We start from the raw sequence: 19,199 nt of genomic DNA on the forward strand, positions 1-19,199 counted from the left end.
GTAGGTACGCCTACCTCTTGAAATGTGATGGCAAAGGAATGGGCACAGCCAGTTTTAGTAAGTACCTTTCGCGTCCCCACCCAGTTGTGCGTTGATTCGGTGGTGCTAAACAGGGGCAAAGGTCACGTAGCTTCTATCAAAGCATTCAGTCACTTGAATAAATGAAAAACTTAGCTTCCCAAAAAGAATCCAACAACAACGGTCTATGTTAAAGAATGCCAAGACATTTCAAAAGAAGACTTGTTAAATTAAGATTACGGGCGAGGGGCGGTGTAAAAGGAATCTGCAGGAGATGTACTTTACAAGAACGATCTAAGTGCCCTTAAAGGGGGTAATCAGGAGAAGCCTTATTGGAAGGATAGGACTGGCTAGTCAAGATAGGATTTCCTACTTAGGTGGAAAAATATAAACATATGGAATACAATATTTTGTGTTTGATGTTACCAATTTTGTCTCTTTTCCTCTGTTTCCCTGTAGAGTCTTTTAAAATTCCTCATGGACAAAGGAATTCAAATACAACCTTTTAGAATGAAGGAAGACATGATAAAGATTATCATGTCCCTTCATCATGGACAAAGCGGATACCATATTTGAAGCCTGCACCTTCCGAAGAGAGGTTAACTAGAGTGACACCTGAGGGATGGCTAGCTCTCAAAGAGAACAGGCTGTCTGACGGTAATGTGGAAGCACTGGGACTCTCACCTATGCAACAGTTATTACAGTTCTTGGACACTATTAGTGGGGTTTAAGTTCTGTTTGTGTAAACCACATTTTTAATTATGCTTTATGGATAAGTACCAGGCATTTCCATGCCTTCTCAGAATAACAATCTAGACCTCAAATTTCTCCAGTGGTGGCTTTCATAAATTGTTAAGTTTGCTGATGTTCAACGCTAGACGTTTGTGTGAATACAATTTATGTTTATGCTTGCATGAATAATTAGTGATTAAACCATTACAAGTTTTCAAGTAGTGAATGTGTATTTTCATCTCACTATGCCACATGACCCTTACTGTTCTTCCCTAGCTTCCAATTTCTCTGAACGGAAAAATGATACTTCATAAATAGGGTATCTGTCGCAGAGTACAGTGTCACCTGAAAAAAGCCTAATCTAGGAACTAAATGTAGCTGCTTATGGCCTTGTATCAAAAAGACAGGCAGTTAATAGGAGAGGAGACGTAACTGTGGGCTCATTGTTATGAGCTTATGGAGTAACTGAAGTCCTGGCATAGTCTGAAACAGACATCGTTGGCAAGCACTCCTCATCTCACAAGAAAGCTGATTTAAAGATTTCCAATTTCTTTAAAGAGCAAATCTTTACTAGTTTGCAGAAAACGTCTTTATTGGAAAGTTTATAGCTTGTCTAATTGCCGTTAATGGCTTTAGAGGTATGTTTCTGCCATGAGAATCCCTGAATGCTAAAGATTCTACTAAATCAATCATGCAAAATTCGCACAGACCTGCACTCAGTGAAGTAGGCTTGGCAGAGCTGGATAGGCCCGTAGATGCCTAGAACAGATGTAGCAAGGAAAAGCACAACAGGGAAAGTATAAATGAACTAGGGGTGCGCGGATGCGCAGACACACACACACATATATATATATATATATATATATATAAATGTGGCCCAATATGCAAAGGTCAAATTTGAGTTTATTAACATGGTACATCAAAATTGATGTAAGTTTGTTGAATAGCTTTTGAAATCCACGCATTGATAAAAAAAGGTCAGGCTGGCTTACAGGATTAATATTTTGGTATATATTTGTCCTGTGTAAGATTGCCATTCAGAATAAAGTCGAATCCCGCCAATCATGTTTGAATTATTTTCTCTAATGTCATCAACTGAAGATGGGAATTTGGCCCAAACCCCATCATCTTGAAATTCGTGATTTTTTTGAAATCACCATTTTTGTGCTGTGGAAAAAAAAATCTTCCACACCATTGAGAAGAGGGTTACTTTGAGAAGTGGCCATCGCCATTGATGCGCTGGAGAAGAGGTTGGAAAGGCAGTTTGAGGCGTATATACAAAAAAATAATCTCAGTAAAGTAGTAATTTTTTTTATAAAATCCCAAATTTAGAGCTGGCATTTTTTTAAATTATGAAAAAAAGCACCGCTTTTCATTAAAAAAACGTTTTACAAAAACAAAGTAAAATAAAAAAATGTAAAATAGAAAATATAGGACAGGAACCTCCAGAGCGAGAAGGACGTACGCAGTAGGCATAGGCTGCACGCGGCAGCTTGGGCGAAATCAGGATTGGCTGCCTGCAGCAGGTTGGGCACAGAACCTGGCCTAAGGTTAGGCCCTGTGGCCAACTGCTGCTATGCAGAGCTGAGGACTGTGTGAGGCAGGGGGGCCATCACAATGGGTTGGGTGTAGGGCCCGGCTACAGGCCAGTTCTTGCTGCAAAACCGCTGCAGCGCAAGGCTGAAGGCTGAAGGCTGTGCATATCCATGACTGGCTGTCTGCAAAGAGTTACAAGTAGGGTCTGACCATGCCTAAGGCCCTGCGACCAACCCTGCTATGTGCAGATAGCAATGAAGAAAGTGTGTTATACATAAAATACACAATTCACTGGAGAAAAAAAGGTTAACACCTAAGTTATGGCTTTGTCTCAAAAGCCGAAGGCTGTGAACAGCAGGGTGGTGGGGAAAAATTATATATATGCACTGCACTATATATAGGACTGCACTGAGCTAGTCCTATGCTTAAAGACTTTGCTGTACAAATGGCAAAAGACTTTGTCCTTTTCTATCTCGGCGTGGATGGCACTGTGCTAATCCTATGCTTAAAGATTTTGATAGAAAAACAGACATTTGAGGTGAGCAGGTCTAGAGTGTCGCTGGTGTTGAGAGTGCTCCATACAGGAGCTGCTTTCCACCTAAACTTGAGAACTACCCAGAGTGCTCTGCTTCTTTTTTGCATAATTTATTCGTCACTCTATGCCTGAAAGGGTATTTCTTTGACTTATACTGGGTGCTCCCTTGTGTCTGGACAAAGCTATACCTCTCTGAAGAGCTCTAATTAGAGCGAAACACTGTGTCAGGGGTTGCTTTTACTCATTTCAGGTTGGCTTGATTGGTATTTTACCAATTCAAAGCTGTAATACTGTGCCTGGAGTGGTAATTGGCTTTTGTCATTTTACAGCTCGGCAAGGACTGCACTGTGCTAGTCCTATGCTTAAAGACTTTGCTGTACAAATGGCAAAAGACTTTGTCCTTTTCTATCTCGGCGTGGATGGCACTGTGCTAATCCTATGCTTAAAGATTTTGATAGAAAAATAGACATTTGAGGTGAGCAGATCTAGAGTGTCGCTGGTGTTTTTTGCATTATATATATATATATAAATTCACTGAAAAAACCATAGGTTTCACACATGTTATAGTTAGCGGAAATTTTACTGATAAAAAACCAATGAAATTCCCCCGTTATAGTTAGTGCAGGCAACTATAACTCACGCGACCGAAATCCTCTGCTGATGCTAATACTGTATTTAGACACTTATTTGCCCATGTCTTCTTCCATACATTTTTAGCTATACATATATTACAAATATTTTTTTTTCATAAAGACACATATGTCATCAGCAGAAGATTGCGGTCGCGTGAGTTATAGTTGCCTGCACTAACTATAACGGGGGAATTTCATTGGTTTTTTATCAGTAAAATTTCCGCTAACTATAACATGTGTGAAACCTATGGTTTTTTCAGTGAATTTGCAAGGTTTTTTAAATGCTAATTCCTAACTATAACGTGTGTGAAACCTATGGTTTTTTCAGTGAATTTGTACGGTTTTTTAAATGCTAAGTTACTTTACGCCATTCGTGGCGTGCGCGCCCACTTAACGCAGTTCGTTCCGTGCGCGCGGTGCGCTTCGCGCACCGCGCGCCCAGTTTACGCAGTTAGTGCCGTGCCGTGCACTAGATGAGCCATGTACGCACGATGCGCTTCGCGCACCGTGCGCACATGGAGGACATATGATGCACTTCGTTTTGAAAGGTAATATTTTAATTTTTCGTAATTTTTATAAGCCATGCACAAATGGTGCCCTTCGGGCACCATTTGCACACGGGGTGGACAGAGTGTGGATAATTTTTTTTTTTTTTTTTTAATATTATAGTTTATCTCATTAGTTATAAGCCATGCACAATTGGTGTCCTTCGGCCACCAATTGCAGCACTTCTGAGCTTTTAGTTCAAGGATTTAATCCAGCAACACTCCCCCAACGCGTTTCAGCCTAAACTCGGCAATGATCACCATGATCAAGGGCGAGTTTAGGCTGAAACGCATTGGTGGAGTGTTGATGGATTAAATCCGTGAACTAAAAGCTCTGGAGTGCTGCGTCTTTTGTATATAAAATTGGAATTTAGGGCCAGGATCCGGCCCCTTCATATGGCACCCAGTGTTGAGCGCACCGAAAGACTCAGGGTCCCTTTGCAGGCAATATATATATCAAACAAGACAGTCCTGCTCCACCAAAGAAGAGGCACATACTCGAGGTAAGTAGGTATAGGGCTCATTTATTATTTTTCAGGTCTCCCACGACCGCGAAATAAACGAGAGACGTGTTTCGGCCGCGCAGCGGCCTTTATCAATCTAGTTGGCGCCATAAACTTTCAAGTATATATAGTCCTTCCCCCACTGAGCCATGAATGGACATAGAAAGTAGACTGGGCTGTTATGACGAAATGCTGATTACCAACAACTTCCTGTGTGTAACCAATGTACATTTTGAAAGTTTATAAATCAAAAACATGACTGGTAAAACATGCTACATATTTGATGTAAATAAAGTGCAAAGTGCAACAAGACAATAAATGCAAGTAACAGGGTAGTGCACAATCCGCATGTTTTAACCAAAGAACAAAACGTAATCAACCTCCTGACGTATGCCCAGAAAAAATATGTCGCCTGCTTTAGAAGGGAGCATGCCATAGTGTCAAGCCAAGGTACTGCGATACATATTCAAAATATGGTGCCAATGCCCTCTAAACATCCTGCCCTACTAATAACGCTCAAAAATTTAAACTGCAGTGAACGAATCTGCAATAAATAAAACCGGGCTGCATGTTATTAGCAAATAATTCTCAAGACCACATTGACTAATATTCTGAAAAGAGCAAGGTTATCAGCAGACAGAGCGGAAACAAAATTAGGATTAGAACATAAAACGCAAATGCGTGTTTAAATCAAACACTCAGGAAAACAAAATATTGGGACTAGTAGCATAACCACGGGTCTCTAATTCCACCACTGTGAGTGTGACCGACATTAATGCCAGCCTCCGGGTAATCACTGTTCGATTCACCAGGACTCCAAGACCCATAATCCCCTTTGACGGCCATGCGGATTCACAGTTCGTTCATACGTAACCTGTGTGAAAGTTCAAATTGCAAATGTTCCTTATATTGGTTGTATCCGTACCTGAATAATCATATAGTCTTTTCAGATAGGTAATTGTGAAACATTTCTCAATGTCACTAAACGTGAGCAGCACGAGATGTAACTTCGTAGTGGGCACACAAACGAGGTCGGAGGAGACCGATGAATATAAATTTGATATGCCTGAACGAACCTCACTGCTTCCGCATCGGTATCCACAGTGCCCAGTCACCAAAGGACGCCAGTATCCCGGGCAAGGCATTTCTAGCTGAAGAAAGGCAGAACCAAGTGCTGGCAGTCGAGAAACCGCCCCGCGCCTCAATCTGGAATCCCCACAGCTGTCATCCTTGTTCCTCTTCCCGGCGTGCTCTCTGGCGGCTCCACCGCATAGCACTCCCATGCTCATCCAAAAACAGTAACAGTCAAAGTGGAGCCACAAGTCGACTGGGATATCTTGGTACATATCTGATACCAGCCTGCATCCTGGCACAACAACCAGTCAAAGGTTTTGTACAAGGAATGGGGAATAATCAAATGGTCCTTGGAATGTCTCATTTCAGCCTTTCAGCAGGTGGAAATAGCAAGAGGGCTGGTGGGTGCTGGGTACAGTGGGGGTGGGTCATGGCAGGGTAGAGGTTTTCCAGGGAGAGGGAGCGGAGTGTTGTCTGTGCCCATAAGATTGTGCCTGAGTGGGAGGGCATGCTTGTTTATGTAGCCCCAGGCTCTGCCATTTGCCCAGGGCTGTCCTTCCTCACAAAGGGAGTGGGGAGGGGCAAGGAGAGAGGTGGCCCTTGGAAGGCCTGGCCCATTTTGCGGCAGGGCGTATTCTGATCCACCCCGTTGGGCAGATTTGGAAATTTCTGGAGTGGAGACTGCAGACCCAGACTGTTGGGTGTGCAATTTGTAGTTCTGCTAATTCAGAGTCTGGAGGCACTGGGCCCTTTATATTGGAGAGCGCAGAATTTCACCCAGGGTTCACTGGGGGAATGCACAGCCTCCGATCGACAGAGTAGTGGGTAAATACATCTTACCTTCAACCTTTTTTTATCATTTCATCTTACGGACCTTCATGCCTTTGATTGTCATTCTGAGAACGTGTAATGGTGATAAAGATACAAACAGGAAATGCTAAAGGCATTTGGACCTTTCGAATCAATTATATGGGAACAACATGCACCACTTAAATCCTGTAAACTTGTCCATAGATTTTAAAACCAGAAAGATGTGCCTGGTTAAAAAATTACGCTGAACCAAGTCCGAATTTTGGCCTATGAAGTAAAGGCTACAGAGCTTGTGAAAGTCTAATTTAAGTCTTTCTGATTATGGAAAACATAACGTTTGATAGGGCTCTTTCAGGATTGGGCAGATTTGGAAATTTGGATCTCAATGTACTTGGCTAGGAATGTCTAATACAGGCTTCTCCAATGAGCAGCTCGTGAGCTACTGGTAGCTTTACAGCTACCTGGAAGTAGCTCTCAAGTGTGCAGCACAGTATGCTCTATTAGAAACTTTTGTTCGGTTGAATTAATATATGCATCCCAAAATTGAAAAGTGTGTCTTTGGAATGAAAATGTGTGTTTTTTAAAACTCATAAACTGACGTTTGGAGAAAATGGATCTCCAAAATATATTTAGAGGTTATATTTTAGTGATAAATTATGAAATATTACTAATATTAACCTGGTGACTGGAGCATTGCAACTATTACTGCCGACTATTACCCATGCAGAGAAATTCCAAACGGAAAAATATCTTTTTACAATAGTGCTGGCACCTCCGCATGAAGCCGCTTCTCAAGTAGACCCCCTGATTGTGCTGTGCTGTTTATTGCATCTTTCTGTCTTCTTTCCCGTGTTAATTTCGTTTTTCGCTAGCCCTACTCACCCCCACCACCCCTTTTTTTCTTCTGTACCCCTGGTCTTTCTCCGGCCACCTCTTTCTGAGGCCACGCCCCCCCGCCGCCCCGCTCCAGCCTCCCAGCTGCTCCTCCCTCCCCGCCTCAAAAGGTGCCTGCTGGCGAGTGATCGGGGTGACTTCTGACCTACTCGCAGGCCGAGCCACCTCCCCGACCGCCGCTCAGCTCCACCTGCTGACGCCTCGCCGCTACTGCCTCCCAGCGCGAGTCCGCGCCCGTGGAGACCGCTGCTGCTCTTCTGCCGCTTCTCAAGTAGACCCCCTGATTGTGCTGTGCTGTTTATTGTATCTTTCTGTGTTTTTTTCCGTGTTAATTTCGTTTTTTGCAAGCCCTACTCACCCCCACCACCCCTTTTTTTCTTCTGTACCCCTGGTCTTTTTCCCGCCACCTCGTCCTGAGGCCACGCCCCCCGCCGCCCCGCTCCCGCCTCCCAGCTGCTCCTCCCTCCCTCTCCGCCTTATATGACGACCGCTGCCCGGACGCGCAGCGGACGCGCCGATTGTGCGCCGAAGGCAACCCCGTCTGCGCCCGTCTGCGCCTGGACCACGCCCAGCGCCGGAACCCCTGGACCCCACGCCCTCCGCAACGCCAGATTCCGATACGACGCCACCACCCTCCACGCTCTCAACACCATCCGAGACCACAGCTGCTTCCAGGCCGCCCCGAAACGCACCCACTGACCCTTCTCCTGCCACGCCTGCAACTTCACCTGCGACAGAACCACCAAGGCTGCAAGGACCTGACCCAACCACCTTCGCTGCATACTCCTCAACACCCGCTCCGCATGCAAACACGCCGTCGAGCTCTGGGACCTGCTCGACACCTACTCCCCAGACGTTGCCTTCCTGACCGAGACCTGGTGGAACGACTCCTCGGCATCGGACATCACCATAGCCATCCCGGACGACTACAAGGTCTCCCGCAGAGACCGCACCAACGGAATCGGAGGAGGAATAGCCATCGTCCACAAGTCCACCCTCCAGGTCCACACCCTCGCAGACGACTCCCTCAACTCCGCCGAACACCTCCACTTCCGGATCCAAACCGATCCCAACACCACCCTCAGAGGAACACTCGTCTACAGACCCCACGGACCCCGGGCTCAGTTCAGCGACTCCATCGCCGACCTCGCCAGCACCCACGCACTCGCCTCCACGGACTACATCCTCCTCGGGGACCTGAACTTCCACCTCGAGAACAACAACAATGCCAACTCTGCCACCCTGATCGACAACCTCGGCCTCCGAAAACTCGTCACCGAACCCACCCACGCCGGCGGCCACACGCTCGACCCCATCTTCTCCTCAAGCACCCACGTCACCTTCAACAACATCACCGAACTCCACTGGACCGACCATCGCTGCATCCACTTCACCTTCAAGAAACCAACCACACACCACCGCACCCAACAGCTGCCTCGTCGCTGCTGGAGAAAAGTCACCAAGGACCAGCTGACCTCCACCCTCGCCCAGAACCCACCCCCCAACCCAGAGGCCGCCGCCCGTAACCTCAGGCAGTGGATCAAAGACTTCGCCAACACCCTCGCCCCGCTGAAGAAACCCCCCATCAACCACCCCAGCAAGAAAGCCGCCTGGTTCACCGAAGAACTCCAGACCTCCAAACGCACATGCCGGAAGCTGGAGAAGAAATGGCTCCATGAACGCACACCAGACAGTCAAGCAGCCCACAAGGACGCCACCCGCAGACATCACCACCTCATCAGAACAGCCAAGATATCTTCCTTCAAAACCCGTCTGGATAACAATGCACACGACAGCAAAGAGCTTTTCAACAAAGTGAAGGAACTCTCCAACCCCAGCGCTAACACCAACGACATCTCACCCTCGCAAGATCTGTGCGACTCACTGGCCGCTTCTTCCATCGCAAGATCGCCGACATCCACAACAGTTTCAACACCCCGTCCGCTCCGACCCCGACAGACCTCACCCCGAACACCACCTGCACCAACCAGCTGACCTCCTGGTCCCACGTCAACGACAACGAGACTCGCAAGGTCATGAACTCCATCCACTCAGGATCTCCGTCAGACCCCTGCCCGCACCATGTCCTCAACAAAGCAGACACAACCATCGCACCCCAACTACGGAAGGTCATCAACATCTCCTTCGACACAGCGACATTCCCAGAAAGCTGGAAGCACTCCGAAATCAACGTCCTCCTCAAGAAGCCCAAGGTGGACCCCAAGGACCTCAAGAACTTCCGGCCCATCTCCCTGCTCCCTTTCCCGGCGAAGGTCACCGAGAAAATCGCCAACATACAGCTAACCCGCCACCTCGAGGACAACAACATCCTAGACCCATCCCAGTCCGGATTCAGACAAAACCATAGCACGAGACAGCCCTCATCGCCGCCACAGACAACATCAGGCGCCAACTAGACAACGGCGAAACCTCAGCCCTCATCCTCCTGGACCTGTCAGCCGCCTTCGACACGGTCTGCCACCGTACACTAAGAACACGCCTCCAAGATGCCGGAATCCAAGAGAAGGCCCTGAACTGGATCACGTCCTTCCTCTCCGGCAGAACCCAGAGAGAGTCCATCTTCCACCCTTCCGATCCGAAGCCACTGACCTAATCTGCGGCGTACCCCATGGCTCATCCCTCAGCCCGACCCTGTTCAACGTCTACATGGCCCCCCTCGCATGAGTGGCCCGCCAATACGACCTGAACATCATCTCCTACGCCGACGACACCCAGCTCATCCTCTCCCTCACCAAGGACCCGCACACCGCCAAAACCAACCTCCACGAGGGAATGAAGGCCGTCGCCGAATGAATGAGGAGCAGCTGCCTGAAACTGAACTCGGACAAGACGGAAGTCCTCATCCTCAGCCCCACCCCATCTGCCTGTGACGACTCCTGGTGGCCGACCACACTGGGAACAGCACCGACACCCACGGACCACGCACGCAACCTAGGATTCATCCTCGACTCCTCCCTCTCCATGTCGAAGCAGGTCAACGCCGTCTCCTCCTCCTGCTACAACATCCTCCGAATGCTCCGCAGGATCTACAAGTGGATCCCGACCGAAACAAGAAGAACGGTGACCCAAGCCCTCGTCAGCAGCAGGCTGGATTACGGCAACGCACTCTACGCAGGAATCCCGGCCAAACACCTACAATGGCTGCAACGCATCCAGAACGCCTCCGCTCGCCTGATCCTCAACATCCCTCGACACAGCCACATCACCTCCCACCTAAGAGACCTGCACTGGCTCCTCGTCAACAAGAGGATCACCTTCAAGCTCCTCAGCCACGCACACAAAGCACTCCATGACACCCGACCAGCCTACCTGAACAACAGAATCAACTTCTACACCCCCGCCCGCCAGCTCTGCTCCACCAGCCTCGCCCTCACGCCGCCCCGCGCATCCAACGAACTACCTCCGGCGGCAGATCCTTCTCCTTCCTCGCCGCCAAGACCTGGAACACCCTCCCCACTCACCTGCGGCAGACCCAGGACCTGCTCGCCTTCAGGAAGCTCCTCAAGACCTGGCACATCGAGCAGTAGCAGCACCCCCTCCCATCAGCGCCTTGAGACCCTCACGGGTAAGTAGCGCGCTCTACAAATTCACTGATTGATTGATTGATTGATTGAAGCACGGAGGTGATCATTGCTGGTGATCTTGCATGGGGTGGCCACTAAAGTAATCTTATCTTGCGTGCTCGCTATTACAACACTAACAATATTAGAAGCTCAGGATCACTTTCATTGAACATAAGTAGCCCTAGTTCTAGAAAAGGTTGGAAACCCCTGGGCTAAAAGGTGCACACCTGTAAAGCAGGCAATACCTGTAGTTCTGCCTCAAGGGTCTTCTCCTTCCGGCTAGCTTCCTTTTCCACTTCCTCCATTGTCTGGACCAAGACATCATTTTGTTCACTCAAGTCAGTCACATATGACTGCAAGATGCGCAACTTCAGCTGTAGAAAAAAAGCACAAACATTTAATTGCCAGCATGAGCAAAAACACCGCTTTTTGAACATGAGACCTCCGCACTTTTATATTTTGGTGTTTTACTTGCCTGAGCTGGAAACATGGGTGGAAATAAGATGAGCAAATTGAATATTAAACTTTATGCCATCACTGTGAAGGGATAAAATGGGGCATTTAGTTGCACCTGGCCTTCTCACTTCCTGGTCTCCTTCATTTTATGTTGCCAGACAAAGGCAAAGCATTGCATGCTCAACCACATTCTAGTTACTCAAAAATCTAAAAGGGCGGGATGAGGTCTGATCCCAGCCACTGATATCGTGAGGCCTCACTCAGACTATCACATACTCCCGACTAGAGAGCTGCCATGCTATCACGACATTAACACATTAATGGGAATAAAACACAACTTTCCTTCACTCCATTAGATGTCTGCAATAAACCGGTATCGGGCTACTCTTCTCTGAGCTTTCATGGTAATCTCTTTTTCAGAAGACGTGTGAGACCCAAGGCTGATGAGCTGCATTATAATGAAATTATTTGGATTGAATTTGACTCTTATAAGAGCAGTGTCATTTCCTCTCTTTAGAAAGTCTCTGTGTATAAACAGATTTATACTGCTGAATAAGAGGTAACAGGTATGACTCAGATGGGGGAGGTCATTCCTGGAGTGTCCATTACTGGTCATGTGACATAATCCAATTGCTGTAGGACTGCCTTGTGCAATCTGAAGCCAACATCCAGGCGGGAATTGTGCAAACAATCAATAGTACTAAAGTCTTGAAGCAAGAATTGCTCTATCAGCAAACCATTTTATAAGGGGAAGCTGAAACATCGCAATTAAACTAGACAAGCCAACCAAAGGTAGACATTTTACAGTCACATCTTTTGTACAAAGCATATAAAATTATGATTGTGAATATACTTTTTGTGTGAATTCCTGTACTTTGTTAAATGACAGTTTCTCAACATAAATTTAATCACAACTGACAGAGCAGAAGCTGCAAAGCCAAAATACGATCCAAAGTATTTATGAGACGTAAGAACAGACAGTCCCTGCTACAAACCAAGACAACTCTAAGCGAAGGAATTACCAATCTGACACAATCAGAAAAGGAAAGTGAGCTCATGACAAACATGCCAAAGCATGAAATGCTTTAGTTCAAACATACATTCAACCTTATGTGGCCACAAGGAACATCTGACTATGTCAAGACTTTTTGCCCTAGCGGCATCAGACATGCTGGAAACAAGGCCCCAGGAGAAGAAAGGGATAGTTTCTTACCTGTAACTCCAGTTCTCTCTAAGGGAAATGTCCATTATAGTCATAAGCACTGAATAGTCCCACCTACGTGCAGGGACCCCGGAGCACTTTTTCACAATATATCTTCTTAAGTGTAAATGCTCACCTTTCTTCAGGAAGGCCTGCAGAGTCACTTAAGAAAGAAAAATATTATGCAGCTTATAGGACTAGGCTACAATGGCCCAATTCTTCATCATGTACTTCAAAAAGGAGCCAGGAGAATTATATATGAGTATAATTTCATGATGTTTTAATATGACATAAATCTCTTTCACAACCCCTTTTTTGAGAGGGTATCGAGATAAAAGACTGTATAGCCCCAATAGGCTGTCATTATATGCATTAAAAATAGAGGATATGCCTTTTAGAACCTAGGGACCACCAGTATCCCATCCTGCAGAGAATGTAGCAGTTGCTGCAGTTCTTTTTGAGGCGATGCAGGATGATATTTAGGTCCCCTGGTTACCTCTGTCCACTCAACCGGGGAGGAGTGAGAGTTGCTTATGATTATAATGAAAATTCCCCTATGAGAAAACTGGAGTTACAGGTAAGAAATTATTCCTTCTCTTGTAGGGGATTTCCAATTCTAGTCATAAGCACTGAATATCCCATCCCTGCTAAGAGCTGTGGAGAAGAAAGAGAATTAACTAAGGTAGCCATTTAAGCAAACTGATTTCTGAGGGAGTACTGTCTGACTTGAGCATCTGCTCTAGAATCAGAATCAGAGTCTGGGCAGTAATGTATGGTAAATGTATGGACAGATCTCCACGTGGCTGCTTCACTAATATCCAGAATAGGGATATTCCTCAATAAAACAGCAGTAGCCGCTATACCTCTAGTGGAGTGTGCTTTAGGTTTAGCTGATAGTGTGCCTTGTTGGCTTTTTGGTAGCACAAAAGGATGCAGGAAACTATCCATCAGGAGATAGACTACTTGAAAGTGGCTATACCCATACGGACTGGAGTTGATAAACAGTTGGCTCGATCTGCGGGTGTCCCTTATCTTATCAAGATAGAATTTCAAAACTCTCCTCACATCCAGAGAATGGAGTAGAGCGACACTGAAGGAATCATGGTGAGGAGATGGTTTGACTGACATGAAAGTACAAAATAACTTTGGGGAAGACTATGTATGATTCGTGAGAACAAAGCACTTGGATCCCGTTAACCCTGCGAGCCTAAGTCATTGCTACAAGAACAGCCGTCTTGCAAGAAAGGTGTTGTGGGGAGGCTTTGTGGATAGGCTTAAAGGGGTTGGTTGTGATGGCTTTGTAAATGGTGCAGCTAGTTTTCAAGATGGTGTGTCCTGGCAAGAGCAGTCAATGGAGTTCCATCAGAATGGGGGTGATATGGTTATATTACTTCAGGACCTGGATGAAAAAGGCTGCAACATGTAGCAATCTCTTAAGGGGTGCCAGTTTGGAGACTGGGAGGCCATGGAACAGGGTGCTACCACCATCCAGATGCAAGAGTACAAGGGCTTTCACAGCAGTTCTATAATCGTTTTCAGGAAGAAATAATGTCACTTTCTTTAGAAGAGAGCTGGCACCAGGCCATTTTTATTTTTTGTTAATGTGTTCCTTGAGGATGAGGTTGGTATTCAAAGTAATGAAAGTGACATGGAATTCAGTGAAAGTTGGAGTTTAAAGCCATCAGGGTTCATGTCCCTGAGACAGTTTTTTTGTATTGTTTCATGTTTGAATTCTGTCTTGGTTGGGTTGAGCTTCAGGTAAGCACTGTACAACCAGGTCTGGATGATGTGCATGAAGTCCTTGAGCAGTTGGAGGTCTGTCGCTGAGGAGACATTCAAATAGAGTTGTGTACCATCAGCATTTTTGTGAAGCTGGATGCTGTTATGTGTGAGTATAGCACCATGTGCCTCCATGTAGAGGTCCCACACGACAGTAGATAGTATGGACATGTGGGGGTTTTTGTAGGTGATCGGGCTCTTTTGGAACCTGGAGATGCTCATGTGACCAAACTGTTGTTGGTTGCAAAGGTAGGAGAAGAACCACTGAAGGATACTACAGGTAAATTCCATTCGAGGATGGACGACCGTGACAAAGACAACTGAGAGGTCCAGCAATATCAGGAGGCAAGGGTCATCTTCATCTGGCTAAGAAGGCATCATCTGTGACTTGTAAGATAGTGGTTTCTGTGCTGCAATGTAATCTGAAGCCACACAAAAATATTTGTAACACCAACAGATGTTTTAATACAGACTTTAACTGTACTGACAAGTCTTAATCTAGAGTCTTAATAGCTATTGACTTGGCGAGAGGACTTGCAGCCCTGTTGAAAATAACCCGATCAAAGTCCCTTCACTTTAGAAAGATCATGACAGACTAGCAAACAAAACAGAATAGGTTTCCTAAACTTCGTAGAAGTGAAGATCATACAACTGCATGCACGGTTATGGTAACACGTTTTGCAGCACTATTCTAACCATGTTTGCATGGCATCAAACATCTATTGATATTTAAAGATGGCAGGTATCTTATAGACACATTATAAAGGATATTTGGGTAGTGACAGAAAGGACTGTAAGAGAACTGAAGATGCAAAAGTAGTAGACTCAACAGCCATGAGGGCAAGTTGGCAGCACGAAAGAGACATTTTTGAGACTTTCTAGAAGGGTGAAGAGAACATAATGGTGTAGTGATTAAACCAAGAAATGATTGTTTCAAGATGAGAAAGGCCCAACTGATATTTTTCAGCTTCGACAGATCTTAAATGTTGAGCCTGCAAATGAATGCCCAGAATAAAGTGCAGTTTGGCAGAGGGAATTCTTGACCTTTAGAACTGAATAAGATGCAGTACAGCAAGCAGAAGAGCCCCCAAAGCCTTAAAACGGCTATATTTATGGACACAATACCCAAAGTTGTAGTAGAGTGAAATGTCCCGTCTTTTCAGTAATCAATAATAAATCAAATCCATCAAATATTTGCATACAGTAGCGTCCATTTGAGAAATCTAGTCAAAGGGGCAGAACAGGCAGCCATTAAGCCATTATGTTCAAAATAACATGTTTAGTATAGGATTTAACTTCTGCATTCTGAGCGCTGCATATAAAAGATCGACCTCGTAAGGATGAAGAAAACCCATTTCTACCTATCCAGGATTCGAATTCCTGAACTTAAGATAAATCGCCGGCTTGATAACTAAAGGGTAGAAAGTTGAACTTTATTGTCAGTGGAGTTTAGGACATCCAGTGCACACTAGTCACAAGATCCCAGTTGCGACCAATTTGGAAATGATGACGAAACAATTATTCACTGGAGTTTCTCAAAAACACGCATTTATTTTGTATCAGTTAGGAAGAATAGCGACGGCCCTAGAGTTATTTGGTTCTAATTGGGAACCCCTTCACATAAGGGCCGAACACAGGGGGTCATAATTCACCTCCTCCCCCTCTCCGAGGGGCAGCGCCCCCCTCCAGCTTTCTCTTAAATTTGAGCGCTCCGCTCCCCTCCCTGCCCGATAATCTGGCTGATTAATCTTCCGTGAACATCGTTCGACTTGGAGAGCACGTTTATTTTCCATTCTTCTAACACCGAGCTCCAACACCCTGCTGACAGTTAAAAATACCCCCAGGATATCATCTGGCGCGCGCTCTCCCCCTCGCGCCAGGCTCCGGCTTTCCACATTCGAAGACACATTTCTATCACGTGGCATAGTTGTGGCTGAAAATGTGTTTTCAATGGACCGGTGTCAGTGGAACTGCCCACTCAAGTCAGTGCATCAAATCCAGTACTACGTGACAGGAGCTATAACCCCCCGCCCCCATGCTAGGATACCAAGGTGATCGAAAACAGATCAAAAATCATACACTCTATGTCCAGATCAAAATCTAACGACAGTGCAGGAGGCTCACGATAGGCTTACATTGCATATTATGGCTCTCCCAATTATGTTAACTATATAGATCTCAATTTATTACACAATCCTGTGGAGGGGGTGTTGGCAAAACCCTTCAGAACCAGCTAGCATCTTACCCAACATACCTGCCCGACACCCTCTATAGACCCTCAAAGGACTCTCAGACAAATCTTCACTAAGCCTTCAAAGGTACTCAAGCAGGTCTTTAAAAGTACACACGTAAAACTTGAAAGGCGCTGGCAGACTACCACCTGGTCTTGGACATATTTTTACATAAAACTTAGGAGAGGAGTTGGCCTAACGGCTAGGGCGGTCGACCTCGAATCTGGGGACGAGTCTTACCAAAAACACACAACATCCTGTGATTCAGGGCAAATCAATTAATCTCCCTGTGCCCAACAAAAACAAGCATTGGCATAGCCAATAGGTCTTGCCTTTGGGACCTTATAAGTGTTTAGCCATGCAACAGTTGCAGAACTAAATACTTATAAGGTCCCAAAAGCGAGACCTATTGGCTATGCCAATGCTTGTTTCTGTTTATTACTGCTCTGTAGTAATGGCAGCACCCGTGCTTTAGCTTAAACATCGTAAGCTAAAGTCGGGTGCCGAGATTGCTTCAAAAGTAAAGAATTGTCTATTTCTTAACTTTTGAAGCAATCTCAGCACCCAACTTTAGCCTAAGATGTTTAAGCTATAGCACGGGTGCCGCCATTACTACATAGAAGTAATAAACAGAAAAAAGCAAGCGCCCGCTTCGAGACATGACTGCCGTGGCGGGAGAAAAATGCTACTGCCAGCCACAGCTTGCAGTGCATGTGCGCGAGTGGTGCACGCGCAGCAGTAATCACGCCATATGGCGCCTCTGCTCAAGCGCGTGCCCGCGCACATGCACTGCAAGCTGTGGCCGGCAGTAGCATTTTTTGAAGCTCTTACTTTAGGTCTCGCAAGACCAGCGCAAGCGCTGGGTCAGGCGAGACCTAATGAATGTGATGTGTCCTCATGTAACGCAACTGGTGCTCGTGTAAAGCGCTCTGATACCCAATACCTTCGGGTGAAGTTCGCGCCATATAAAACTCTGTTAAAAAAAAAACGCAAAAAAAAAATTTAAAAAAACTTTTGAAGCAATCTCAGCACCCAACTTTAGACTAAGATGTTTAAGCTATAGCACGGGTGCCGCCATTACTACATAGAAGTAATAAACAGAAAAAAGCAAGCGCCCGCTTCAAGACATGACTGCCGTGGCGGGAGAAAAATGCTACTGCCGGCCACAGCTTGCAGTGCATGTGCGCGAGTGGTGCGCGAGCAGCAGTAATCACGCCATATGGTGCCTCTGCTCAAGCGCGTGCCCGCGCACATGCACTGCAAGCTGTGGCCGGCAGTAGCATTTTTTGAAGCTCTTACTTTAGGTCTCGCAAGCGCTGGGTCAGGCGAGACCTAATGAATGTGATGTGTCCTCATGTAACGCAACTGGTGCTCGTGTAAAGTGCTCTGATACCCAATACCTTCGGGTGAAGTTCGCGCTATATAAAACTCTGTTAAAAAAAACCGCAACAAACACATTTACAAAAAATTGTGTTTCATAGCAGTTTTTGTAACTTCTACATGCCGTTAATACCAGGTGTTAAAATCTTTTATTTCAAGTCTTTAAGAGTCGTGTATAATAACTGAATGCACAAATGCCAGGCAATTAACAGAGTAAAACACCCGTAACAGCTTCTATTATTAAACTTAAAATAAAAGATTAAACTACAAGTGAAAGTGCTCAGGTACCTCACAATGCCCGGCGTAACGGTATCTCAGTGTTCGGATTAAGATTTAGACTTTCAGGTAAACTTAAACACACTACTAGAACTGCCCTATGGAAGAACCTTGTACTTAAAATTGACCAACATGCCCTTAAACTGGGAAACATGGATTAGATCACCATCATATCCTATAGGGATTTAGTCAATGACAGGTATCCTCAGTTACAATCAAAATATAAATTAGCCAATATCGAATTATATAGCTTGCTTAACCCCTTCAGCGCGGCGCGGATTTCCGCGCCACGCTGAAGGTTCTGAGCGCGGGCGGGGCCATGACGGAACGGTTCCGTCATAAGCACAGCCCAACCGACGTGCATGACGGAACCGTTCCGTCATGCGCGTCGAAAGGGTTAAATTAAGACAGTGTTTCTAAACTGAATCTTTCCCACAGATCTAAATGGTCCGAAAATATTAACTTATTTTCAAGACAAATTCCACGTGGCCTTCAATATATACAAGAGTATTGGTGAACCTTGTGCCAGTGTTCCATTTTAATGGAACTCAATTTACCAAACTAGAAAGGATGGAGGGCTGAGATGTCAGCAGCAAGTGTTTAATTCACCGAGCCTTTTTGCCAAACAGCCCTTAACTGATACTTACATGGCCTTGGACATGCTTTCAGGAAAATTTGCTTTGTGGTAATTCTGGTATCTTAGTGCTGGCTCCCCCTTTTTAATTAAAACAGTTTGGGTACGCCAGAAACAACTTTCTCCCAAAAATGTTGCATGAAATATTTTTTTTTAAAGCCTGGGGTGACTGTCTGTTCCATGTGTACTGGCCCCACCCGTAACATGCACATCACCAACCGTCCCAGACCAATGTCTACATGTTTTTTTCTGCCATCTAAGATTGAAGTTTATGCTTAACTCAAGTATAGTCGGGTAGTTGTAGTGAAGGAGGTGCAGTCAAAACTAATAGTTAGAGAATTATCATCAAAGTAATTTTTGCGTACTCATTCTAGTCTCT

General features: G+C 45.7%; 1 protein-coding gene across 1 annotated transcript in view; it reads right to left on the minus strand.

Moving 5' to 3' along the window:
* PMFBP1 (polyamine modulated factor 1 binding protein 1) overlaps positions 1–19,199 on the minus strand; it is a 2,019,859-nt gene that overhangs the window by 1,828,510 nt on the left and 172,150 nt on the right. Inside the window, exon 3 of the mRNA XM_085636957.1 lies at positions 11,109–11,237. Coding sequence (XP_085493083.1) covers positions 11,109–11,237 — 129 coding nt within the window. The remainder of the gene's footprint in view (positions 1–11,108; positions 11,238–19,199) is intronic.

This window comes from Triturus cristatus, chromosome 12, assembly GCF_964204655.1.
Source record: "Triturus cristatus chromosome 12, aTriCri1.1, whole genome shotgun sequence".
NCBI lineage: Eukaryota > Metazoa > Chordata > Amphibia > Caudata > Salamandridae > Triturus > Triturus cristatus.